Genomic DNA, 27,419 nt, shown 5'->3' with positions numbered 1-27,419 from the left:
GAACTAAAAAGCCTCTTGATGAAGGTGAAAGAGTGAAAAAGCTGGCTTAAAACTCAACATTCAAAAAACTATGATCATGGCATTTGGTCCCATTACTTCATGGCAAATAGAAGATGAAAAACTGGAAATGGTGGAAGGCTTTATTTTCTTGTCTCCAAAATCACTGCGGACAGTGACTGCAGCCACGAAATTAAAAGACGCTTGCTCCTTGGAAGAAAAGCTATGACAAACCTAGATCACATATTAAAAAACAGAGACGTCACTTTGCCAACAAAGGTCCACATAGTCAAAGTTATGGTTTTTCCAGTAGTCAAGTATGGATGTGAGAATTGGACCATAAAGAAGGCTGAGCACTGAAGAACTGATACTTTTGAACAACGGTGCTGGAGAAGACTCTTGAGAGTCACTTAGACTGCAAGAAGATTAAAACCAGTCAATCCTAAAGGAAATCAACCCTGAATATTCATTGGAAGGACTGATGCTGAAGCTCCAATACTTTGGCCACCTGAAATGAAGAGCCAACTCACTGGAACAGACCCTGATGCTGGGAAAGACTGAGGGCAGGAAGAGAAGGGGGCAACAGAGGATGAGATACTTGCATGGTATCACGATCAATGGACAAGAGTTAGAGCAAACTGTGAGAGAGAGTGAAGGTCACAGAAACCTGGTGTGCTGCAGTCCATGGGGTCACAAATAGTCAGACATGACCTAGCAACTGAACAACAAATTCTGGATGATTTTAATATACAATTAGATGACCTTTCTTTCCAGATTGTTCCCTCTAGTGCCCAGATCCCAATAATCCTACAAACCCTAAAGGTCCTATGAACTTTTGCTCTTTAAAATTTTTCCTGTCCTTTGACTTTATGTTACTTTCCAATCTTACAATATCCCTCTGAAGTGAAGTGTTAGTCGCTCAGTCATGTCCAACACTATCCATCAATTTCTCCTTATCCAGCTTAAATCCCAGGAGTAATCCTCATAATCATTTCCTTGCATATATCCTCAACACCTTTCTCTCACATGTCAAATTACACACACTTTCTCCTCAATCTTTCTCTGAAACTACAACCAATAAACAACACTGGTTAAATCTTTTCTAATGACTGTAATTGGACTGGTAAAGGGACTGATCGGACTTCAAAAACACAGCCCATTTACTAAGGTTGACAGGCTATCATATGACATTCCTCTGATCCTTCATGTCCGTACTCTCCTAAAGGACTATTTCAAATGACTATCTCTTACCAAACCTCCAGCATCTTAAAAAAAAACAAACAGGAACGATCAGAGACCTTCCACAAACTTCCACCACCTACCAGTACTGGTGGTCCCTCCTATCACAGTGGATTAACGGGCCAGGCTTCCAGCTAAAGCGAATCACGCACTCATGCAAGTGCAAGTGTTAGTTGCTCATTCATGTCCAACTCTCTGCAACCCCATGGACTACAGCCCACCAGGCTCCTCTGTCTGTGGAATTTCCCAGGCAAGAAAACTGGAGTGGGTCGCCATTTCCTTCTCCAGGGGATTTCCGGCCCAGGGATCAAACCTGGGTTTCCTACATTGTAGGCAGGCAGATTCATTACCATCTGAGCCACCAGGGAAGCCATTACACTTGCGCAATAGGGCCCAACACCCTTGCCGATTCAAAGACACTACTCAGCAATTTTCTCCCCTCAGGCTTTCAGTAGCTTTTCACACAGGTGATCACTTGGCCTTCATGGAAGTAAATCATTTTCTTCATTTGGCTTCTAGCAAACTACAGTCTCATGGTTTTCCCCTTATTTCACCGGCTGCTACTTTTTAAGGTCACTGAGTATAGGTGTGAGTCCCAGTGTCACATCTCAGTCTCCCGTGTTGGTTCCTCCTCCTCTCCCACACCAGGGGGTCTTGCAACTGCTCTCTCTTCTCCTACACCCACATACTTTTAGAGATCTCATCCACTCTCATCATTTATACAACTCAAATTTGTATCTCAGTACTTACTCTTCCTACTGTGTGTTCATTCACTGTGCTCCTCTTAGGCCTCCTTGTCCATGTCACAAGTAACTCCCATCTTCTCTCACTTGCCGTCTGTACCTGTTCTCTACCTGAATATTCTCTGCGAGTACGTGCCTGGCTTGCTTTGTCACCTTCTTCAGGTGTTTGCTCAAATATCACCCTCTTTAGCTAGAATTCCCTACCTGAAACCACAATCCTACCCCAATGCACCCAGATTCTTCCCTTAATTTACTGTTTTCCCTACAGCACTCAACATCATGCAATGGTCTATATATTTTACTTGTTTGGGTACTGTCTATCTCTCTTTACTAAAATGCAGCTTTTTAAGGGCAGATATTTTGCTTTGTTTTCTGTTCCCTTAGTATTTAGAATACTGCCTTAAAAATAAAACAGGCATTCAATAAGTGTTGAATAGCTATACTAAATTCTGAGTAAAAAAACATTTATTCTGGGACAATGTAGAGTACATGGCACAGTGTCTGGCAAACAGCACTTAACACAATGCTCTTTTCCCTAAGTTTTTCTTGCTTCCTTAATTCTTTGCATCTTAGCAATTCTCACTATAGAAGATTCTCAATAAGATGCTAATCAAAAGAATGATGCCCCCAATTTTTCCTTTATAAAGTCCTTATGTTTTATCATTTTCTAAAATTGAATAATTTATTTTGAAGTAATTTTAAAATTGGAGAAAAGTAAAAATAACTCTTCACTCAGATTTCCCAACTGTTAATAAGCACATTTATTTCAGGGCTCACTCAGGGGTTCCTGTGCACAGACACTGCTATTACCAGTCTTTTTACAAACCTTCTGAGAGCAAGCTGAAGACATCAGGTTCTGTCTCCTCTAAACACTCCAGTGTCTATATTCTAAATCAAAGATCCTCTAGCATAAGCAACAAAGTACAAATTCAGAAAGCAACTCTGTTGCAACACGACCACTCAACCCAGAGACTTCATTCTAATGCCAATTGTTTCCACAGTGACTCTTTCCAGGATGCTCACTAGGAATATAGGTTGTATTCAGTTGCCATGTCTCTTCAGCCTTTCCCTGACATGTATGTCTTTGATGATTTCAGGCTTTACACTCAGTAGGATGACTTTCAACCTGGGTTTGAGTGTATTTCCTCCAGTATAGGTAAAGTATTCTTGTCAGGAAAGCCACACAAGTGATAATGTGCACTTCTCAGGGCATCATATTTAGAAGCTCAGGCAGGATATAAACTGTCCAACCATTGCTGATACTAATCTTCATCACCTAGTCATTCTGCTGCCCAGTTTCTCTACTGTAAATTCACCACTCTGTTTATAACTGATCAATATTTGCAGAGAGGTATTTTAGGGTTATACAAAAACCCTATTCCTCACCAATGCTTTAATTCACTACGTTAGTACCCAGCGATAACTCCTTTTGAATTTCCTCTAAGACAGTGAGTGGGTGGCTCAGCTAGTAAAGAATCTGCCTGCAATGAGGGAGACCAAGGTTCAACCCCTAAGTTGGGAAGCTAGCCTGGAGAAGGGAGTGGTAACCCACTCCAATATTCTTGCCTGGGAAATCCCAAGGATAGGCAGAGGAGCCTGGCGGGCTACAGTCCATGGCGTCAAAGAGCTGGACACAACTAAGCAGCCAACGCTTTCACTAAGACAGTGACCAAATGTGCTTCTTTATTTTCACTATTCTTTCTCTACTTATTTATATTCTCACCATAAATTCTTCCCTTGTCATTTGCCTATTTTTCTTATCATGGGCTCATTTATTCCTACTTAATCCAATGTGTTGTAACTCACTGTTTATTTAGCTTCAGCCTCAAATTTGTGGGTGTGCCCAAGGTGACCCACTTAGGCTGGATCCTGGTCTTTTTGACAAGTCTTCCTCATTTCATCAGTTCAAGATGTTCTGGGTACAACTTGCACTTTCCCTCATTTTGTTTGATATTTAGAAACCCACATCTGAAGGACAGTGGGTTCATTGCTACTGAGTATAGCAAACATACATACATACACATACATACTTATACATCTATAATTACTTCCAGATCTGTGTATATGCATAAAACTCTGTTGTTCAGTCACTCAGTTGAGTCCGACTCTTCGTGACCCCATTGATTGCAGCACGCTGGGCTTCACTGTCCTTCACCATCTGCCAGAGCTTGTTCAAACTCACAGCCATTCAGTCACTGATACTATCCAACCATCTCCTCTGTCGTCCCCTTCTTCTCCTGCCTTCAGTCTTTCCCAGCATCAGAGTCTTTTCTAATGAGTCAGATCTTCACATCAGGTGGCCAAAGTACTGGAGTTTCAGCTTCAGCCCCAGTCTTTCCAATGAATATTCAAGGTTGATTTCCTTTAGAATTGACTGGTTTCATCTTCTTGCAGTCCAAGGAACTCTGAAGAGTCTTTTCCAACATCACAGTTCAAAAGCTTCAATCCTTTGGCACTCAGTCTTCTTTATGGTCCAACTCCCACATCCATACATGACTACTGGAAAAACCATAGCTTTGACTATAAGGACCTTTATTAAACTGAGTTCATAATTATACCTCTATCTTAGGGATCTTTATAGCTTTATTCTTTTTTCTACATTTCTAAGTATCTTCTCTAGCAGGAAAAAGCAAACAAACAAACCAAAACTTGGCTGCCATTGCCCTCAATATGTTTACTTACTTGCTCAGTCCATTTACTGATACTCTGTTGCTTAATGTAACCAAAATCCAAATGACACTCTGCTTACTACCTCTGTGTTCCCCACTCACCACTTGATGCCTTTGGCTAGGGCTGCCTCTATGTGGTCCCCCAACCCTCTTCACTACCCTGTGTCTTCATAGTCACCATGCTAAAGGCTCCATGCCAGGAAGTAGAGTTGATCATTCTTATTTTAACAATCCTTTTTGGCATACTACAGTAATTTAGCACTTCAAATATATGAGTTTTAGTTTGCAACTTGAAAAATAAAGCTTTTTTGCCCCCCCAAATTAAGTCAGAAACCTAAGCACTTCCTTAGATGGTAATCAGCTTTAATTAGAGGAACTATGAGGCAGATCACTTGGAAACACTATATTTTTCCTTTGAGGTACTATGCTGTAAATTCCTTCTTTTGCTGATGAGAAACTAGAAGACATGGAATTTATTTTTAACTCAGATAACTAGTACCTATTTGCTAATTAAGTTGTGGCATGGTCTAAAAGTAATACTAAATTTGGCCAAACTCTGTTCTTTATCTTAAATAACAATTTCTGCTGTATTTTACTGACATTCAATGTAAATATATAAAACCTCTTGTCAAATTATATTACCCATCTCGAATATAAACCATTATACTTATTGAACCCCTTGATGCACGTTTGAGATAATTCTGAGGAGTCATAAACCTTGACTAGTGTAAAAGATAAATAATGGGTCATTAAATGTATTTGTTGATGTCTTCAGATGTATCTGAACTTAAGTAAACTCAGGTTTCACACTGAAAACTTAGCTACTGTTCAAAAAGCAAAAGACAAAATTAAAAAAATATGAAAGATGTCAGAATAGCTTTTGAGATGGCAATACTGTATACTGCCTCCTTTCTACTGAAGTTAAAATAAACAAAGAAATTTAGTATTTGAGTTTCTAATCCTGTAAAATATAACAAAGTTTTATATATATTTATTTATAGCTTCTGACAGTTGATATTATCTAATACCTTATTTATTTACTATCAATCTTTCACTGAACTCCTATATATCAAGCACTGGGTAACATAAAATTTCTACCCTTAAAGAAGTAAAAAGTCAGACTTCTCTGGTGGTCCAGTGGATAAAAATCTGCCTGCCAATGCGGCGGACATGGGTTTGATCCCTGGTCCAGAAAGATCCCAAATGCCATGGAGCAACTAAGCCTGTGTGCCACACTACTGAAGCCTGCGTGCCTGGAGAAGCCCACACACTGCAACAAAGAAGAGCCCCTGCTCACTGCATCTAGAGCAAGCCCAGAGCACTGGAAACCCAGTGCAATCTAAAAAAAGGGAAAACAATCGAATGCAAAGAAAAATATGCAAATGTAACAACAGTAGATAAAAATAAGTAACAGTATGATGGATATATGCATAAGGGCTTTGTAAACACAGGGAAGGTTAATCCAACCCATTGTTGATCATGGAAGGCTGCCAAAAGGAATGGAAGACAAATCTAAACTAAACCCGGTAGGCTCTAAAAAGAAACAGCATCCTGAGGAAGGGTAACAGTAATCCAGGGAAAGAACATGATCTATTCTGAGCACTGAGGACTAAAAGTAAGGAACTGCAATGAGATATTCAAGAAACATAAAGAAGGTCTTTGAAGGTTAATTATATGGGCGGACAAGGGAAAGGGAGTAAAAAAGCTTGTGGAATCTCCTTTTACTATGTATATACTCTAACTACTTTACTACTTATATACTCTAACAGTTTCTTAGTCACTAGTATTACAAAAATACCTATTGCTAGTATACTCTCTTGGTCTCTTCTGTCAGTATTTCTTACCTTTCTTCTAAATAATGTTAGGATAAACTGAATGTTTAACAGATGAGAGAAGAACCCTAGGGAAATACTGTGAAAATGTTTTCAAATATATTTAAAACTGGACTTCTGAAAGGATTCTCCTATTCCAATGGGTTTGGCCTTTTACTGAGTATAACTCCTATTGCAAAAAAAAAAAAAAAAATGAACTAAGAATCTCAAGCTAAGCTTGAAATTTCAGGCCAGTAAGACATTTCTTTTTAATGTTTAAGCATATAAAAGACATTATTTAAAAAATAACTGGGGGGGGGGGGAATAACCTGAGAAAACATGTCTATATTTACGAAGCATGGAAGCTCTAAAGGACAGAGTTGCATAATATAGTGACTTTCAAATTTTCTTAGGATAAAAATCCTTCTAAATGTTTACAAGTAATCATAAGCTTTAGCTCTACATTCATCACAGGTAAATTATTTTACTATCTGTATCTGCTGCCAGTGATGCAGCAAGGCCCACCACAATTCAGTGAGTCAGGAAGCTGGTAATACTGGTTGCTTATGTTTCCTTGTGTCTATTTTCTCTTGTGTATAATACAGAGAACAGTTTCCCTCTCTATTTCAAGAGCTCATTGTGCAGATTAAGTAATCCTATCCTCTAACTTTACTGTTTTATTATAATCACAAACAAAATCGTAGAATAAAATTAGAGAAACATTATTAAACTGATAAGGAGACTATCTGTGCAAATATGTTTTCTTATGTACAAATAAAAATATTCATTATGGGTCTAGTAGAGAAGAGGACAATTCTCTCACTTTCTCCTTTATCTGTGTTTTGTTTGACTTATAGGAAAATATAAGTAACAGAAAAAGTATGAACTGTATAAAAGCTGTTTTTCATTAGACTAATGAAGCGGTAAAAAAAGAAAAAGAAAAAACAGCTCAAGATTGAGAGAACATATCATTGATAATTATAAAAGAAAAAATCTTAAGAGTTGAATATAATTCATGATTAGAAAGTTTTAGAAATAGTTAAAATCAGTTTTCTAGTAAGTCACTCAATATTTGAACCTAGTTTACAAAAGTTTATCCTGAAATGCATTTCCTTATTTCAATACAGTCATACAAAATTTCTTCCACAAAACAGAGTAGGTGAACAGAAAACAGATTTGGATGTCATAATTTTATTTCAAAATATAAATCTCTGTGGAATCTTTAAAATGAGTAGAGCAGGAGTTTTTAAGAATGCTTATATAGTGTGACTCCCACGGCTAAATGTCTTCTACGTCCTTGCTACTAAAGATGTGGTCTACAGACCAGCAGCATTAGCATCACCTGGGAGCTTGTTAGAACTACAGATCACATCTACTGGACCAGAATCTTCAGGTAATTAGTATGCAGTAAACACATTTTCAGTAGCAAGGTTCTAGACTATTCTGAAAATAGTTGGACAAATGACAGCCACTTGTCTGTAGCAATGGGGTTGAAATATCCAGCACCACACATCACTGACAGGGTAAACAATGTAGTGTTGACAAGAGGAACAAAGCCTCTGGGTTCGGATGTCCAAGTTAGAATTTTGAGTGGTCTTACGCGTGTTAATTCATGCTTTGGTTTCATCACTCATACAATGGGGGTGGATAGGCACACCCATCTCATAAAAATGATGTAAATGTTTAAATAAAATATTTCATGAAGTGCTTAGAATTAAGTGCCTGGCACACTACAGGTTATCAGGAAATGTTTACCATTATCATTATTGTTAGTATTAAGTTCAGTTGTCACTAAGGGAAATTTGGAAAAGAACAAAATAGAAGTGACAGTGGCAGAATGAATTGAAGATGCACCTAAATCATGGGAGTTTAAAGATTTTTTAAAAGCAAAATATTTTGATTGATAAAAATTAGAAAAAGGTAAAAAGCATTTAAGTATAGATTAACGAACATTTCTAAATTTTGAGCATTCTAGTAACTCCACTGTATCTCTCTATATTAAACCACACAGTTGATCTTACCAGTCGCTTGCTATAAAGTAATGCTGTGCTGCTGCCACTGGAAACTGCCCATTTAGAAAAATGCATGACATGTTCCAACTGTTTAGAAAGTCCAGCCACTTCCTGCTGCTGTTGCATAAGTTTCATTCGATGATCTTTTGCAAGACTCTGAAAAAAAGTTTCAAAATTAGGTCTGCATGTAACACATTTTACTTCCTGATGTTCAAGCTGGTTTTAGAAAAGGCAGAGGAACCAGAGATCAAATTGCCAACATCCGCTGGATCATGGAAAAAGCAAGAGAGTTCCAGAAAAGTATCTATTTCTGCTTTACTGACTATGCCAAAGCCTTTGACTGTGTGGATCACAATAAACTGTGGGAAATTCTTAAAGAGATGGGAATACCAGACCACCTGACCTGCCTCTTGAGAAATATGTATGCAGGTCAGGAGGCAACAGTTAGAACTGGACATGGAACAACAGACTGGTTCCAAATAGGAAAAGGAGTATGTCAAGGCTGTATATTGTCACCCTGCTTATTTAGCTTATACGCAGAGTACATCATGAGAAACACTGGACTGGAAGAAGCACAAGCTGGAATCAAGATTGCCGGGAGAAATATCAATAACCTCAGATATGCAGATGACACCACCCTTATGGCAGAAAGTGAAGAGGAATTAAAAAGCCTCTTGATGAAAGTGAAAGTGGAGAGTGAAAAAATTGGCTTAAAGCTCAACATTCAGAAAACGAAGATCATGGCATCTGGTCCCATCACTTCATGGGAAATAGATGGGGAAACAGTGGAAACAGTGTCAGGCTTTATCTTTTTGGGCTCCAAAATCACTGCAGATGGTGACTGCACCCGTGAAATTAAAATACGCTTACTCCTTGGAAGGAAAGTTATAACCAACCTAGATAGCATATTCAAAAGCAGAGACATTACTTTGCCAACAAAGGTCCGTCTAGTCAAGGCTATGGTTTTTCCAGTGATCATGTATGGATATGAGAGTTGGACTGTGAAGAAGGCTGAGCGCCGAAGAATTGATGCCTTTGAACTGTGGTGTTGGAGAAGACTCTTGAGAGTCCCTTGGACTGCAAGGAGATCCAACCAGTCCATTCTGAAGGAGATCAGCCCTGGGATTTCTTTGGAAGGAATGATGCTAAAGCTGAAACTCCAGTACTTTGGCCACCTCATGCAAAGAGTTGACTCATTGGAAAAGACTCTGATGCTGGGAGGGATTGGGGGCAGGAGGGGAAGGGGACAACAGAGGATGAGATGGCTGGATGGCATCACTGACTCGATGGATGTGAGTCTGAGTGAACTCAGGGAGCTGGTGATGGACAGGGAGGCCTGGTGTGTTGCGATTCATGCGGTCGCAAAGAGTTGGACACGACTGAGCGACTGAACACATTTTAATGGTCATTTTCAGATTACCAAATTAAAATAACCACCACCTCTAAGAACCAGGTGACAGTAACTTATCACTTATCCCTAGGTACAAAAGATCACTTTCATTGAAGTAAAAATCATGTCTCCAGTGTCAGAGTCAGCCCCCTGATGCTACCTCATCTGTGCTGCCCAAGGTCTTGGGTTGGGTTTTACATATTCTGGGATTTAGGTTTCTGTTCATCCATCTTCCAGTATCCATAAAGGTACAAAACCATGGATTAGCTATCTTTGTGACTGTATGGACTACAGCCCACCAGGCTCCTCTGCCATGGGATTCTCCAGGCAGGAATACTGGAGTTGGGCTACTATGCCCTCCTCCAGGTGATGGTCTTGACTCAGGGATCAAACCCATGTCTCTTATGTCTCCTGCATTGGCAGGCGGGTTCTTTACCACTAGCGCCACCTGGGAAGCCTTTTAACAAAGCAAGTGACTATTAAATTCAATACTAAAAAATAAAATAGGTGTACCACCCAGCAATCGAGTAAAGCTACCAGATCACATGATTTACTCAAAGACATGATTTCTCCTTTCAGGCACTCTTATCCTGATTGCAGCTACTTTGTGCCAAGTCATGCCACATGGTAGACAACATTTATGCTTTGTATGTAGTAAGGAAAAAAAGGGGAAAGCATATAATTTTTGTCTATTGAAAACTGCCATGAACCAACTGATACAGTGACTAATGGAACGAATGCACTCTCAGAAAAGTCACAGAAAAGCAGACTACAGAATTTCTCCAAGGGAAGTACATAAGCAAGAACATAGGTCAGTCCAGAGTAGAAGAAAACCCCACTAAATGTGGGCTATTTTAAAGGTCTCTATCCCCAAGGTCTCCTTTACCTGGTACAGAAAGGAGGAGAAAAAAGGACCTTCCACTGGCTCTAAGAAATGTTAAGTAAAATTGCTATACTCCAATATGGAATTATATTCTCAATAGAAAAAGTGAACCTACATCTTGGCCCTAGTTGGTTTCAAATTTGGAAAATACATACATGCTAAACTGAATTAAGAGGCTTCCCTGGTGGCTCAGATGGTAAAGAATTTGCCTGCAATGTGGAGGACCTGAGTTTGATCCCTGGGTCAGGAAGATCCCCTGGAGAAGGAAATGGCAACCCACTCCAGTATTCTTGCCTGGAAAATTCCATGGATGGAGGAGCCTGGTGGGCTACACAGTCCATAGGGTTGCAAAGAGTTAGACACAACTGAGTGACTCCAAACTGAATTAAGTCACTGCAGTGACTATTGATGGCTTTGTTGCGTCTAATCTTAAGTTCAGAGATGATTTGCTAGGCTCTTTCTGACCACACAAAACCCAGTGTTTCTTTGGAGACATTCTAGAAAGAATAGAAATTCTGTTGACTTTTAGAGATGTTGCAAATTGAGAATCAGAAGCCCAAATGTCTTTGTTTTCTATAATAATAACTATTTGGCTGAATTTTTCAAGTTATTAGAAAACACTGATTACATTAATTTGCCTTAGAGGAGGATCCTATGAAGCAGGAGAAAGGTATGAAGACTGACAAGAATACTAAAGTGGTTGTAAAAATTATAAGTCAACATATAAAGTTGATTTAAAATAATACTGATGACCAGGTTCACTTTTAGAGATTTGAAGATGTGGTCATCTTGTGTTCTTTCCTGGATTTTTAAAAAAACAAGCAACCCTGATTTACAGTGAAATTTGGAAACAGCTATGGCAATATGTGCACTATTCACTCCGAGAAAGCAAATCGATGTGACATCTGATTTTAAGTAGAGCTCTGACATCTTTTAAAATAGTTTAAATGCTTCTAGCTAAACAAACCAACAACCCCCCAATGCACCCTAGAACCTTGAAAAGACAGTTACTACAAATGGGGTTTGATTCCTCCCAGCTAGAAAACTTTTTCACTACGTATTTGTTTCTAAAAGGAGAGAGAATAATTTTGGTCTCAGCTTCCCGTATGTTTGAAAAACCACGGGAATGATCATGCTTTTCCAAGAGGAAGAGATCTTGCTGACAAAGACATTATAATTTTGTCAACTATAGATAAAGAGGTTGAACTAACATATTTCTATGAGCTTTCTTCCCCTTAAATCTTCAAACATTAGGATTCTTTTATTCTCAATTTGCTTCTCTACTCTTAAATTCCTTTTGTACCAATATATTAAAAGAATACCAAAATATCATGCAATTATTATTACATTAAGATACCATGTAGAAGTTGTAGCTTCATATTATTTGAGTCAAACATTAACTCTGGATCTTGACCTTTTATGTGTGTAAAAAAGCTGATTAAGACAGTAATATTTTTCTTACCTGCAGTGAGAAAAAACTATCCTAAGTGCCTTGAGCATCGCTCCCTGAGTATTGCTTTCACAATTAAGACCGTTGAGGGGAGGAGACACATCCTTTTATCTAATTTCTCCTAAGGTTAAATGTATATATTTGAGATTTAAATATAGCTTAGGGTAACTTACTGAAAAAGTTTGCTGCACTGCTTTGGGGACCCAAAGCTGTCAGTTCAATGAATCTCTAAAACAGTTCAACTTGTTTTAACATTTACTAAGCTCCTCCTTCAAGCAAAGCATTATGCTTTGTGCTCTGAAGTAAACAAGAAGGATTAAGACATTCCTAGTGTATTTTAAAGTCATAAATTGTCAGCTACAAGGTAGAGCCTAAAATATTACTGAATCATAAATGAAAACAATTATATGAAAAAGGCTGTGATTCCAAATTCACAAATACATAAGAAAACACTTAACATAATCACCACATTCTGTCCCATTAACAGTAACTTACCTCAAGCTGATGCAGTAAAGCTTTACCTTTTTTATTTATTTCTACCATCAATGTAAATATGGCAACTTTTATATCCTGTTCCACCTGCTTCTGATTCTGATTTACTTCAATTATCCTGAAAATTAAACAAAAGGTGAAAATCTAAAATCTAAGGCATTGATTTTTTAATGTCTAAATTAGACCAGGAAGTTTTCAGCTCTTAAAAGCTTGCCTATTCCTAAGGGTCCTTCAGTTTAAATTGACTTTCTTAAAGATGAGAGAGCAAAAATATAATTCTTCCAAAAGACAGTCACTTTAGTTCAATCTTAAAAATGTATTAAACTATAAAAGAATGAACACATTTTAAGGAAATAATATTCAGAAAAATTATGACGACACCTAGAAAAATTCTCAGCCTATATGGATGGACAAAAAAAGAATGACTTATAAACAAGATAAGGAAAATCATGACTCTGAGTTTTACTGTATTCACTGCAACTAAGAAGTAGAAAACCTTAAATGTGTCACAATTATCTTAGTCATCTGAACTGCTGCCCATTCATTATATCTGAATAAAAACCAAAAGACGATAATAATAGTTAATTACTTTTAATAACCCATTTGTCTTGAAATAAGCAGCCAAATAACTACTTTATGTCTTTACAAACCACAATATATATTTTTTCCTTTGATCAGAGAAAATGTTTTCTTGGAGATCAAGATGGATGAGAAAAAAAATACACAGCATCAAACCAGAATACCTTATAGAAGCAGATAAAAATGAGGCATCCACCATCAAACATTATGAGATAAATAAAAGGCTTCGTTTCTTCTGTCTGCTTCTCCCATAGTTATCTTCCAAAACTTAAGATCAAAGGGGCAGGGATTTTACTCTGTAGGAAATTCTTTTTTTTTTTTTTTTAATTATAGCTGATTTACAACATTGTATCAGTTTCAGGTGCATGGTAAAGGGATTCAGTTACGCATACATATATATATTATTATTATCATCCAGATTAGTTTCCCTTATACATTATTACAAAATACTGAGTATAAGTTCCCTGGGCTATTTATTCCCTGCCATGTTGGCTATTTATTCCCTGCCATGTTGGAAATTCTTCAAGATAATTATTGAACATCAACACTGGCTGTCGGATCAAGGAAGTAAACAACCTCAAAAAATAAACAAAAATCTCATGATGGTAGAACAGAATGAAAAAAGGGACAAGTAATGCCATGTTTGCACATGAATAAAAATGAATTAATAGTGAAGTCAGTCCAGTAAATTTAACCTTTTTATAATCAGGTAGGCTATAAAGATATTAATAATTAGCAGCTAATTCAAAGATTTTAAATTCTTACCATTCAAAAAATAAAATCCTTCCATATCATAATGTATTATTTTTTAAAAATAGCATAAACAACTTTTAAAAAAAGTAAAACAAATTTGGAAAATTCACACTGATTTTAAGATTTACTATAAAAATCTTTATAATATAAAGATTTACTATATTTACTATAAAAAGCTCTAGTCATGAAGCAAGTGTGGTATTAGCAAGAAAGAAAATGGAATGAAATGGAATGTCCAAAATAATCTCATACTTATATGGCCAAATGATTTTCTACCAAGGTGCCAACACAGTTTAACAGCAACAGGATAGTCTTTTTAACAACTGGAACAAGTGTTGGAATAAATGTATATCTTTTTTTTTTTTAAAGTAAACTTTGGCTCAGAACTCATACCATATACACAGTGAAAGAAAAAAGTCAAAAGGGTGAATTTCATCAAGGGTGGATAGTTTATATAAAATTAGTTATTTTACAATTGCTACTCTTTGTCATTAGATGGGAAAAACTATCCTTATCATTCCATAAATATTCATTACATATTTTCCATTATTCAAATGCAAAAATTTTAAACCCACCAGTTATGTCAATTTTGCCAAATACAGTACTTGATTGGAATATGGCAAAGAAAACAGTATTTGGTCTACTACAGTTTTTATATGAAAGAGAAAAGTAAAATGAAATGAGAGCTGATAACTTTTATTATCACAATGTATAATAATAAATAGATATAATAATAACACTACCAGGTTATCAAGAAAAGGTTAAATCATACTTAAAATCTCCTTTAAGAAAACCAGGTAAACCAAGGAATTTCTTGGAAAAAAGTACAAATGCCCCATCCTAGCCATGTTGCAAAATGATCAGAGTAACAGATTGTGACAACTGATCTTAAGGAAGATGAACTACAAGAGGCTGATATATCTTTTCCCTGTGAACAGCACTGAAAACTGCTGCAAGGCCTCTCTTATTCAGGCTCTCTCTCTCTTGATCTATTTAAGCAGTGACATGTTACTTCTGTGTGCACAACAACAAAGGAAAGGAGACATGGAGATTCACAGGTATTGTAAAATGTCAGTGTGGGTCCCAAATGGGATAAAAAGGGGTACCAGGCAAATTCCCTCTTCCCCACAGAGGTCAGTGGTTTGCTCCCCCAGTCACTGAACTGTAAGACATGGACAGCTGATGATTTGATCCCTTGGAGGACAAAAGTATAACAGGTAATATGTAGAAACTGTTTTAAGTATTCTACTTGTTAAAGAGTAAAAGGTATGTGAAACAGTTTAACAAGCCCTGTCTCCTGATGTTCTATGATATGTTCTTCCTTAAAATAGCAAGTATTTATCTAATTGTTAAAATATTTTACAGTTTTTATATCCTTGTATTTCTTGGGAAATTGGAAAACAGCAAATAATTAAAAATTATTATTAATACTTACCTGATAAATGAGCGGTTAATAATAATAACAGTTTTGAAATTTCATGGCTGAGAAGAATACTCTCAAACTTTCCAGAAATTCAGTTTCTGGACAAGTCTTATCAACTCTGTTATTAGACCCATCTGACAACTCACTTGGATGTACTTCACCATGAGTTGAGCAAACTGTCTGTTCTTAAAATTAATATACTTAATACATTGTATATAAAGATGATTTAAATAATAACACAAATATAAATTTACCTGTTTTGGATCTGATTTCCTGTGAATTTTATATATTTTGTTTTTTCCATCAGTTTGGTGATTAGTGTATCTATGATCACTTTCTGATTCTGAAAAGCTTCTTCTATAAATTGGTATCTGAAAAAAAAATAAGCAAATTATTTCACACAAATACGTCTGTCTAAAATGAGGAAAAGCCCCAAACAAATAATAGAAGACTAAGATAATGGGTATGCTTAGCTGCTCAGTCGTGTCTGACTCTTTGAAACCCCATGGACTGCAGCCTGCCAGGCTCCTCTGTCCATGGGATTCTCCAGGTAAGAATAATGGAGTGGGTTTCCATTTCCTTCTCCAGAGGATCTTCCTGACCCAGGGATCGAACCTGGGTCTCCCACATTGCAGGCAGATTCTTTGCCATCTGAGCCACCAGGGAAGCCCACTTGGATAAAGGATGTAAACAATAACTTAAAAAAAAAAAAAAACCAAATATATCCATAGAAGGTAGCTTTTCCCTTCATTATCCCTTAAGGAGGAGGGAGTCTTTATAGATATTACTAAATTAAAGGACTATTTTGATCCAACTTTTCACTATGACTATTTCATTAATTTCTGCATTGTATCTATCATATCCTTTTTGCTACTTACTTTGGGTTTAATTTACTGTTTTTTCTAACTTGAGATAAATGTTTAATACATTTATTTTTATCCTTAACATAGAATATATGCATTTAATGATAATTTCCTCTAATTATGGCTTTAGCAGTATACCTCAAGGATAATATTTTCATTATCATTCAGATAAAAATATTTTCTAATATCTATTGGAACTTCCTTGATGCGTTATTTAAATTGATTTCTAACTACTTGGGCTTCCCTGGTAACTCAGCTGGTAAAGAATCTGCCTGCAATTCAGGAGACCCTGGTTCGATTCCTGGGTCAGGAAGATCTCTTGGAGAAGGGAAAGGCCACCCACTCCAGTATTCTGGCCTGGAGAACTCTAGATTCTCTGTTTCCTTATTAAGCCTGGAATGTTTTAATTTGGAACCTTTTATCCACTCATGTTTATTATAACTACAAATATATTTAGAGATCTACCAACCTATCAAAGTATTATTAAATCCCACTTGCTCTTTGTTCCTTTTTTCTTCTTGGTCTGAGTTTAGACTAATTATTAATTTCTCCACTTCCTCTGTTATCCTGATAATCATATTGATTTTTACTACTCTTTTAGTGACTACTTTCTGCATTAGAAAATGCATATTTTGACTTATCATCTAAGATTAATTTATATTTACTACCATCTTCCTAAACAATGCTAAGGACATGAACTCCATATCCTCCCCTAATACATCTGCTGTATGATAATATAACACACACCCGACACACACCAAGACATTACTGTTAAGTCAACAATTATTCTGATTTACTCATACTTATTTTAACTACTACTCTTTCCATCACTCATCACCTACTGTTTTTCTTCTTTTGTGAGTGTTTATTAGGGATATATTCTCTCAGTTTATTTTGTCTGAATATGTCTTTCTCACTAACTCTCATTTCTGAAGAATATGTTTACTGGGTATAGAATTTTAGTTTTATAGTTATTTTCTTGTTACACTTCAAAATATTACTTTATTTTTTAATTATCCTGCTGAGGAGTTATGAGGCTTCTTGAATATGAGCTAGATATCTGTGCATTACAAAGTGCTAAGCCATTATACTCTGCTCTCAAATGCTGCTTCCTTCCCATTCTCTCTCTCCTTCTTGGAGCCTAATTACACACTGTGTTACATCTTTTTGATCCATTTTACATCTTTATGTTTATCATGCTAATTTTGATGTTTTCTTAACTTTCTTCCAGTTCATGAATTCTCACTTACTGGTATGTCAAATCAACTCTTAAACCCTTTACTGAGTTAATCAGTTATTTTAATGTTAAGTTCTAGACATTGTTCACATTGCCTTGTATCATATTGCCTAACATATTTGGTTATTTCTAAATGTGTGCTGAACCCATTTTGCAAAACTCATTATTAAATAGATTTGAGGTTAGGGTGATGTCTTCTTCCAGGGAGGATTCATATTTTATTCTACCAGGTATCCTGAGGCACAAGCAGTATTATTTCAATTTAATCCAACTTTAGGTATTGGGAAGATTTGATTTTGCATTTTAGTTCTGGTGAGGAACTATTTACCAACTAGTTGATCTTTATCATAATAGTGTTGACTTTCAGGATCCCAGTGCAAGGCAAGGAGAAGCCTTTAACCCTTGTGACCGCAGAACTCCAATTCCTGTCTTTTAGCTTTGAGAACTTGTTAAAAGCACCTTTCAACCTCTAGGTAAATGCTTCAAAGGGGAAAAAAGCCTGTACCATTCTCTGTCCCCACTGCAACCCAATCCTGGTCTAGTAATTATTGTTGTTGTTTAGTCACTAAGTTGGGACTGACTCTTTGTGACCCCACGAACAATAGTCTGCCAGGCTTCTCCTGTCCATGGGACTTCCAGGCAAGAGTACTGGAGTGCGTTAATAATTCTTCATTATCAACTCTAAAATGTCCATGGTTTCTATATTTTGTCCATGTTTTCTAGTTATTTTCACTGGTATAGTGAAAGTGAAAGTCACTTAGTCATGTCCAACTCTGAGACCCCATGGACGATACAGTCCATGGAATCCTCCAGGCCAGATACTGCAGTGGGTAGCCTTTGCCTTCTCCAGGGGATCTTCCCAACCCAGGGATCGAACCCAGGTCTCCCAAACTGCAGGCAGATTCTTTACCTGCTGAGCTACCAGGGAAGCCTGAGCTACACTGGTATGAGCTCACTGGTATGGTTGGTCCAAATTACCTGGTCTGGCACTACTGGAAGACTAGATTTTTTTACACCAATTGTATTTGTATCAGTGTATCATAATCTTACTGTTTAATTCAGTTGTTGCTAACTCAAATGCCAATGGAGGACAGATGTAAAAGTTACCTGTAGTAGGAACTATGATGAATTAGACAAGTATGACCATTTTAAAGAGGACTAAAGTCAATTCCAGTCAAACGCTGACATGAAAATATATGGCACCTAGGGCTACAACTGTTCACCTGACCTGCCTCTTGAGAAACCCGTATGCAGGTCAGGAAGCCACAGTTAGAACTGGACATGGAACAACAGACTGGTTCCAAATAGGAAAAGGAGTACGTCAAGGCTGTATATTGTCACCCTGCTTATTTAACTTATATGCAGAGTACATCATGAGAAACGCTGGACTGGAAGAAACACAAGCTGGAATCAAGACTGCCGGGAGAAATATCAATAACCTCAGATATGCAGATGACACCACCCTTATGGCAGAAAGTGAGGAAGAACTAAAAGGCCTCTTGATGAAAGTGAAAGAGGAGAGTGAAAAAGTTGGCTTAAAGCTCAACATTCAGAAAATGAAGATCACGGCATCCGGTCCCATCACTTCATGGGAAATAGATGTGGAAACAGTGTCAGACTTTATTTTTTGGGGCTCCAAAAATCACTGCAGATGGTGATTGCAGCCACAAAATTAAAAGATGCTTACTCCTTGGAAGGAAAGTTATAACCAATCTAGATAGCATATTGAAAAGCAGAGACATTACTTTGCCAGCAAAGGTCTGTCTAGTCAAGGCTATGGTTTTTCCAGTGGTCATGTATGGATGTGAGAGTTGGACTGTGAAGAAAGCTAAGCGCCGAAGAATTGATGCTTCTGAACTGTGGTGTTGGAGAAGACTCTTGAGAGTCCCTTGGACTGCAAGGAGATCCAACCAGTCCATCCTAAAGGAGATGAGCCCTGGGATTTCTTTGGAGGGAATGATGCTGAAGCTGAAACTCCAGTACTTTGGCCACCTCATGTGAAGAGCTAACTCATTGGAAAAGACTCTGATGCTGGGAGGGATTGGGGGCAGGAGGAGAAGGGGATGACAGAGGATGAGATGGCTGGATGGCATCACCGACTCAATGGACATGAGTTTGAGTGAACTCCGGGAGTTGGTGATGGACAGGGAGGTCTGGTGTGCTGCGATTCATGGAGTTGCAGAGTCGGACATGACTGAGCGACTGAACTGAACTGAATTGAGGGCTACAACAGATTCAATTTTCTTTAAAAACAAAACAGAAAACCAAAATGAAAGACCTGCTGATTTTTTATATGTAAAATCTCATCTACAATGCTGGCAACTAATTCTCTATATTTTTAAAGTGTGCAGGCCAGTTGTTTTCAACTGGGGTGATTTTCCTCCCCAGGGCATTTGGCAGTGTCTGGAGACATTTTTAATTGTCAAATTGGGAGAATGCTACTGGAATCTAGTAAATAGAGGTAAAACACCATACAATGCACCAGATAGGCCCTACAACAAAGAATCAGTTGGCTCCAAAGTCAATAACATCAAAGTTGAAAAATCCTTTAATAGGTCAACATACTGCTAGCCGAACAAAACATTTACACACTGCCATTTTGCTGTGATGCCAGCAGTCGTCTAGTCCTCCTAAAGCTATATTATAAATCTATGTATATAATCAAAGATGCAAGTACCTATGTTCTTTATGTTCTAGTAACTGGCAATCCCGACACGTCAGTTTGTCACATGTTTCACAGTAAAGCTTCAGCTGCTCCTTCTTATGAAAAGGACAAAATACTGGTCGTTGACTGGTCACACCAACTGCCTCTGTAGAGACATGGGGGAGGGAGCAAAAAGAAGAAAATTAACATAATTAAACAGTAAATAATTATTTGAGTGTTCATTTAAATTCAAATCCACTGAGATGTAAAGGAGGTACAGCTTCATCCACATCACTGTTACCACTAGGTTTTACAGATAGTAAAATATCAAGTACTTTTTTCATTTCTGGAGGAAAAGATAAATGAACTTTTCACTTTAGAATGTTAACATTAAAATTGATTCATGAGAAAAAGAAAGTGTGTAGCTTAAAAGATGCTTTATGAAAAGCTATGACCAACCTAGACAGTATATTAAAAAGCAGACACATTACTTTGCCAACAAAGGTCTATTCAAAGCTATGGTTTTTCCAGTAGTCAAGTATGGATGTGAGAGTTGGACTATAAAGAAAGCTGAGTGCCAAAGAATTGATGCTTTTGAACTGTGGTGTTGGAGAAGACTCTTGAGAGTCCCTTGGACTGCAAGGAGATCCAACCAGACCATTCTAAAGGAAATCAGTACTGAATATTCATTGGAAGGACTGATGCTGAAGCTGAAACTCCAATATTTTGGCCATCTGATGTTAAAAACTGACTCATTTGAAAAGACCCTGATGCTGGGAAAGATTGAAGGCAGGAGGAGAAGGGGACGACAGAGGATGAGATGGATGGATGGCATCACTGACTCAATGGACATGAGTTTGAGTAAACTCCGGGAGTTGGTGATGGACAGGGAGGCCTGGTATGCTGCAGTCCGTGGGGTTGCAAAGAGTCGGACATGACTGAGCAACTAAATTGAACTGAACTGATGAAATAAAAGAAAAAAAATCTTAAGAAAATAGCCCAGATAAGTGAGTGAAACCAACTGGAATTCTCCTTATTCCAAATGTAGTTTTTTTTTGTTTGTTTTTTTTTATGTGCGATGCAGAAAAATGTAATAAAAATGTATAAAAGAGGTGATGGAAAAATTTTATTTCCCCACTTTTGCAAAACTCCTAACAGAGGATACCCATTGACACAGAGATAATCATAAAATGCATATTATTACATTGCAGTCATCCATATAACTTCTTAATTAGTTATCTACTGTGGAGATAAGACCAGGTAATGCTTATGTTACAACATTAAATGGAAACACAGAATACAAATAAATAGAATGACTGATTAAACAATACTAAGGTAAGCTGAGTGGAATTAAAAATAAAATTAATAAACTAAAAATATGTATAGGACAATTAGATAAATTTACGGATAAACACAAAAAGGTAAACTACTGTCTAGTTTATCAAAAAGAAGGGAAAACAAAATTCTAGGGAAAAAAAAAAAAGGAAAATAACCAGACCGAGAAAGTTAGCAATGTATTAAAAGAATTTTATTTTTAAATTTTATTTATTTTTTATTTATTTTATTTTTTAACTTTACAATATTGTATTGGTTTTGCCATATATCAACATGAATCCTCCACAGGTATACACGTGTTCCCCATCCTGAACCCTCCTCCCTCCCTGTACCATCCCTCTGGGTCATCCCAGTGCACCAGCCCCAAGCATCCAGTATCGTGCATCGAACCTGGATTGGCAACTCATTTCATATATGATATTATGCATGTTTCAATGCCATTCTCCCAAATCATCCCACCCTCTCCATCTCCCACAGAGTCCAAAAGACTTCTATACATCATTGTCTCTTTTGCTGTCTCGTATACAGGGTTATTGTTACCATCTCGTTAGTATACTGTATTGGTGTTTTTCTTTCTGGCTTACTTCACTCTGTATAATAGGCTCCAGTTTCATCCACCTCATTAGAAGTGATTCAAAGGTATTCTTTTTAATGGCTGAGTAATACTCCATTGTGTATATGTACCACCGCTTTCTTATCCATTCATCTGCTGATGGACATCTAGGTTGCTTCCATGTCCTGGCTATTGTAAACAGTGCTGCGATGAACATTGGGGTACATGTGTCTCTTTCAATTCTGATTTCCTCATCGTGTATGCACAACAGTGGGATTGCTGGGTCATATGGCAGTTCTATTTCCAGTTTTTTAAGGAATCTCCACACTGTTCTCCACAGTGGCTGTACTAGTTTGCATTCTCACCAACAGTGTAAGAGGGTTCCCTTTTCTCCACACCCTCTCCAGCATTTATTGCTTGTAGACTTTTGGATAGCAGCCATTCTGACTGGCATGAAATGGTACCTCATAGTGGTTTTGATTTGCATTTCTCTGATAATGAGTGATGTTGAGCATCTTTTCATGTGTTTGTTAGCCATCTGTATGTCTTCTTTAGAGAAATGTCTATTTAGTTCTTTAGCCCATTTTTTGACTGGGTCATTTATTTTTCTGGAATTGAGCTGTAGGAGTTGCCTGTATATTTTTGAGATTAGTTGTTTGTCAGTTGCTTCATTTGCTATTATTTTCTCCCATTTTGAAGGCTGTCTTTTCACCTTGCTTATAGTTTCCTTTGTTGTGCAGAAGCTTTTAAGTTTAATTAGGTCTCATTGTTTATTTTTGCTTTTACTTCCAATATTCTGGGAGGTGGGTCATAGAGGATCCTGCTGTGATGTATGTCGGAGAGTGTTTTGCCTATGTTCTCCTCTAGGAGTTTTATAGTTTCTGGTCTTATGTTTAGATCTTTAATCCATTTTGAGTTTATTTTTGTGTAGGTGTAGTTTATTTTGTGTAGAACAACTAGAAGGTGTTCTAGTTTCATTCTTTCACAAGTGGTTGACCAGTTTTCCCAGCACCACTTGTTAAAGAGATTGTCTTTTCTCCATTGTGTAGTCTTGCCTCCTTTGTCAAATATAAGGTATCCATAGGTGTGTGGGTTTATCTCTGAGCTTTCTATTTTGTTCCACTGATCTATATTTCTGTCTTTGTGCCAGTACCATACTGTCTTGATGACTGTGGCTTTGTAGTAGAGCCTGAAGTCAGGCAGGTTGATTCCTCCAGTTCCATTCTTCTTTCTCAAGATTGCTTTGGCTATTCGAGGTTTTTTGTATTTCCATACAAACTGTGAAATTATTTGTTCTAGCTCTGTGAAGAATACCATTGGTAGCTTGATAGGGATTGCATTGAATCTATAAATTGCTTTGGGTGGTATACTCATTTTCACTATATTGATTCTTCCAATCCATGAACATGGTATATTTCTCCATCTATTAGTGTCCTCTTTGATTTCTTTCACCAGTGTTTTATAGTTTTCTATATATAGGTCTTTAGTTTCTTTAGGTAGATATATTCCTAAGTATTTTAATCTTTTCATTGCAATGGTGAATGGAATTGTTTGCTTAATTTCTCTTTCTATTTTCTCATTATTAGTGTATAGGAATGCAAGGGATTTCTGTGTGTTGATTTTATATAGTAGAAGGAAAGAAATCTTAAAATTTAGGGCAGAAATACATGCAAAAGAAAAGAGACCTTAGCAAAAATCAACAAAGCCAAAAGCTGCTTCTTTGAAAGGATAAATAAAATTGACAAACCATTAGCCAGACTCATCAAGAAACAAAGGGAGAAAAATCAATAAAATTAGAAATGAAAATGGAGAGATCACAACAGACAACACAGAAATACAAAGGATCATAAGAGACTACTATCAGCAATTATATGCCAATAAAATGGACAACATGGAAGAAATGGACAAATTCTTAGAAAAGTACAACTTTCCAAAACTGGACCAGGAAGAAATAGAAAATCTTAACAGACCCATCACAAGCACAGAAATTGAAACTCTAATCAGAAATCTTCCAGCAAACAAAAGCCCAGGTTCAGACAGCTTCACAGCTGAATTCTACCAAAAATTTAGAGAAGAGCTAACACCTATCCTACTCAAACTCTTCCATAAAATTGCAGAGGAAGGTAAACTTCCAAACTCATTCTATGAGGCCACCATCACCCTAATACCAAAACCTAACAAAGATCCCACAAAAAAAGAAAACTACAGGCCAATATCACTGATGAACATAGATGCAAAAATCCTTAACAAAATTCTAGCAATCAGAATCCAAAAACACATTAAAAAGATCATACACCATGACCAAGTGTGCTTTATCCCAGGGATGCAAGGATTCTTCAATATCCGCCAATAAATCAATGTAATACACCACATTAACAAATTGAAAAGTAAAAACCATATGATTATCTCAATAGACGCAGAGAAAGCCTTTGACAAAATTCAACATCATGATAAAAACTCTCCAGAAAGCAGGAATAGAAGGAACATACCTCAACATAATAAAAGCTATATATGACAAACCCACAGCAAATATTATCCTCAATGGTGAAAAATTGAAAGCATTTCCCCTAGAGTCAGGAATAAGACAAGGGTGCCCATTTTCACCATTACTATTTAACATAGTTTTGGAAGTTTTAGCCACAGCAATCAGAGCAGAAAAAGAAATAAAAGAATTTTAAAACCACAACACAACCAGACCAAATGGAATGAATCCTAGCAAGGCGAAGATGGCTCAATACTGTCATAGCTTCCCCGCTCCCATCTCCTTGAGGTTCAAGTCATCTGGGCATCACAGTAGATGATGGGTAGTCAGATACCCTTGCTTGGCTTGGGACATCCTGGTTTGTGCCTGCTCTTCAGGAATAATTATATTATTATAATACCTGATGTAGATAATTAACATGTCACCCATTTATAGACTTCTTTTATGTATGAGGAATTTCGATTCTGACCCACAGTCATCCTCCTAGCACTAAGTCTCATCATGATCAGCCTGGATGATTGAGAAGTCCGCAGAAAGCACCACATAAAGACAAGCCTCTCAGACTTTTTCATCTCTGAGACCTATACTTCATTTTAGCTGCTTATTCCATTTCATATACATCATGGTCTCACCCTAGATTTTCTATTGTTTGTTAACTATTTCATTTCTGTAATCATAAATTCAAATATTCCACTTTTAATAACTTCTACTTTCTAACTTTCCAATTCTTCAACTACTCTCATTATACCTCACCGATATCTCTAGTCCCTAACTGCTTCTTCTATCCTAACAACTTCACTTTCTCTCTACAGTTAAAACCCCAAATTCTTCATGTCAACACATGCCATTATCTGTATCATTTACCCAGTGGAAATCCAACTGAACCCCAACCATAAATAGTTCAATTCTTCTCTATAAACATCAGACTCTGGAGGACTGACAGAGGAAGTTTTAAGTGCTATATCAAATGCAACCTCGATGCTACCAAGTAATTTTATTTCCAAAGCTAGAGCTCTCTTTCAACAGACGTTATTTCAAGTATCCTCCATGTCCCTTACCTTTTAAGTCCTTAATTCTTCTAATCTCTTTTTCAGTAGACATTGGACTTCACAGGAAAACAAGTCTTTCTAGTACTAATCTACTAAATTTATCTGAGACTATACCTGGCCTTTTCTCTTTTTTCTTCATTGGTGTTCTTGGACATTATATCCCTTTTCCTGTGTCTCAGCACTCTTAGCCCCATCTCTTACTACTCTTCTTGCATCTTACTCTCAGGTACAATCAATGTTCTCCCTCTGGAAATTTGTGCATGTGCTTCGGTTTTCTCCACCCTTCTCATTTATGTGATGAACTTCTATTTACCCTTGAAGTCCCAAATGTGGCTTTCAATGTAAACCCCCAAGTCTGCGTTTGGTACTCCTTTCATGTGCTCCTACAGAATTTATGAGGTTAAACTATGATTGCTAATCTGTTCATAGTCTTCATCATACTGATACTTCCTGGAGGGTAGGAAGTACCTGTCTTACTCGTTCATCTCTTTAATCTAGCAAAGTTCCTGGAATATAGAATAGACATTCAAACCCTTTGTTGACTCAGTGAATAAAAAAGCAGTGAATTAATTTTTAAACAAAAATATATTAATGAGCCATAAAGATGAACAAAGAGCTGATAAATATTACAACACGGATAAAACCTGAAAACACTGAGGTAAGTGAAATAAGCCAGACATTGAAGGACAAACACCATATGATTTCACTTGTATGAGATATCCAGAGTAAGCAAATTCATAGAGATGAATCATAGATTAGAGGTTAAAGGGGCTGGAGAGGAGAGGGGAATGGGCAATTATTATTTATTGGGTACAATTTATCTTGGGGGTGCTAGGAAAGTTTTCTAAATAGTGGTGATGGTTGCATAACGCTTTGGATACAATTAATGCCACCAATTTGTACACTTAAAAATGGTTAGAATGTCAATTTTTAAGTTACATACATATTTTACTATAATAAAAATGTATTAGTCAAGTTTACATTATAAGCAACACAACAAAAATGCAGAAACCATCATTACATAAAGAGCAAAGCTTTAGTTACCTATATAATAAATATCATGAAACAGGTTTACTACGAGAATATCAGTGAGAAAAAGAATTGTAAAACTTCTTTTAACTCACCCCTTGTCATCTTAAAAAGAAAGAAATAGAGAAATTTTAAAAGCAACTCTTTTTTAGTTGTACATTCATACCAAATCAAGGCATTTATAGGAGGAGGGTTGTGAGTAAAAATAATGCAGAATAATACTAAATCTACTTAACAGTTACTTACCAACATTTACAAGTATTCAAATTCAACTACAATAGACTTTCTCATATTAAAAGACAAGAGTATATTTAATGTTTACAACTGTATCAAAACAAGTTAATATGGGAAGGAAAGAATGACCTGGGAAGGACAGAGAAAAAATGAGTTTTAAAAACTAATTTATTACCTGGAGATACTTCCTCTTTCTGTCTCACAGTGTGGTCTTTTGTGAATTTCACCCTTTGATGAGCTCTGATGCATGTCTTGCAGAGCCATTCAACACACTCTACGCAAAACCCATTAGCTTCTGCATTGTCCTCACAGCTTGTACATACCTAATAAAAAGAAACATGTCCCATCAATTTTTAAGAATAAAGAAAAGGTGGTCTCACAACTAACCACACATAAATGAACCCATACTTACTAGTTGAGTAGTCTTAGGCAGTTTACTTAGAAGGTTCATCTTAAAATAATGGCAATAACATGAACTTTACTAAGTGGTTATGAAGAATAACATGGGGGAAGTCAAACATTATTGGAATAATCACACTAATACAAAACTAC

General features: G+C 36.9%; 1 protein-coding gene across 3 annotated transcripts in view; it reads right to left on the bottom strand.

The window, feature by feature from the left end:
• Positions 1 to 27,419, bottom strand: part of TRIM24 (tripartite motif containing 24) — a 117,103-nt gene that overhangs the window by 34,865 nt on the left and 54,819 nt on the right. For all 3 annotated transcript variants that reach the window (XM_061414838.1, XM_061414837.1, XM_061414836.1), the window contains exons 3-7: positions 27,043 to 27,190; positions 20,219 to 20,351; positions 15,696 to 15,812; positions 12,690 to 12,804; positions 8,481 to 8,627 (exon numbers count right to left, since the gene is read on the bottom strand). In XM_061414838.1, the coding sequence (XP_061270822.1) occupies positions 8,481 to 8,627; positions 12,690 to 12,804; positions 15,696 to 15,812; positions 20,219 to 20,351; positions 27,043 to 27,190 (660 nt within the window). The remainder of the gene's footprint in view (positions 1 to 8,480; positions 8,628 to 12,689; positions 12,805 to 15,695; positions 15,813 to 20,218; positions 20,352 to 27,042; positions 27,191 to 27,419) is intronic.

This window comes from Bos javanicus, chromosome 4 (assembly GCF_032452875.1).
Source record: "Bos javanicus breed banteng chromosome 4, ARS-OSU_banteng_1.0, whole genome shotgun sequence".
Classification (NCBI taxonomy): domain Eukaryota; kingdom Metazoa; phylum Chordata; class Mammalia; order Artiodactyla; family Bovidae; genus Bos; species Bos javanicus.
The sequence above is the reverse complement of the archived record's forward strand: the minus strand, read 5'-3'. Positions and strand labels throughout refer to the sequence as shown.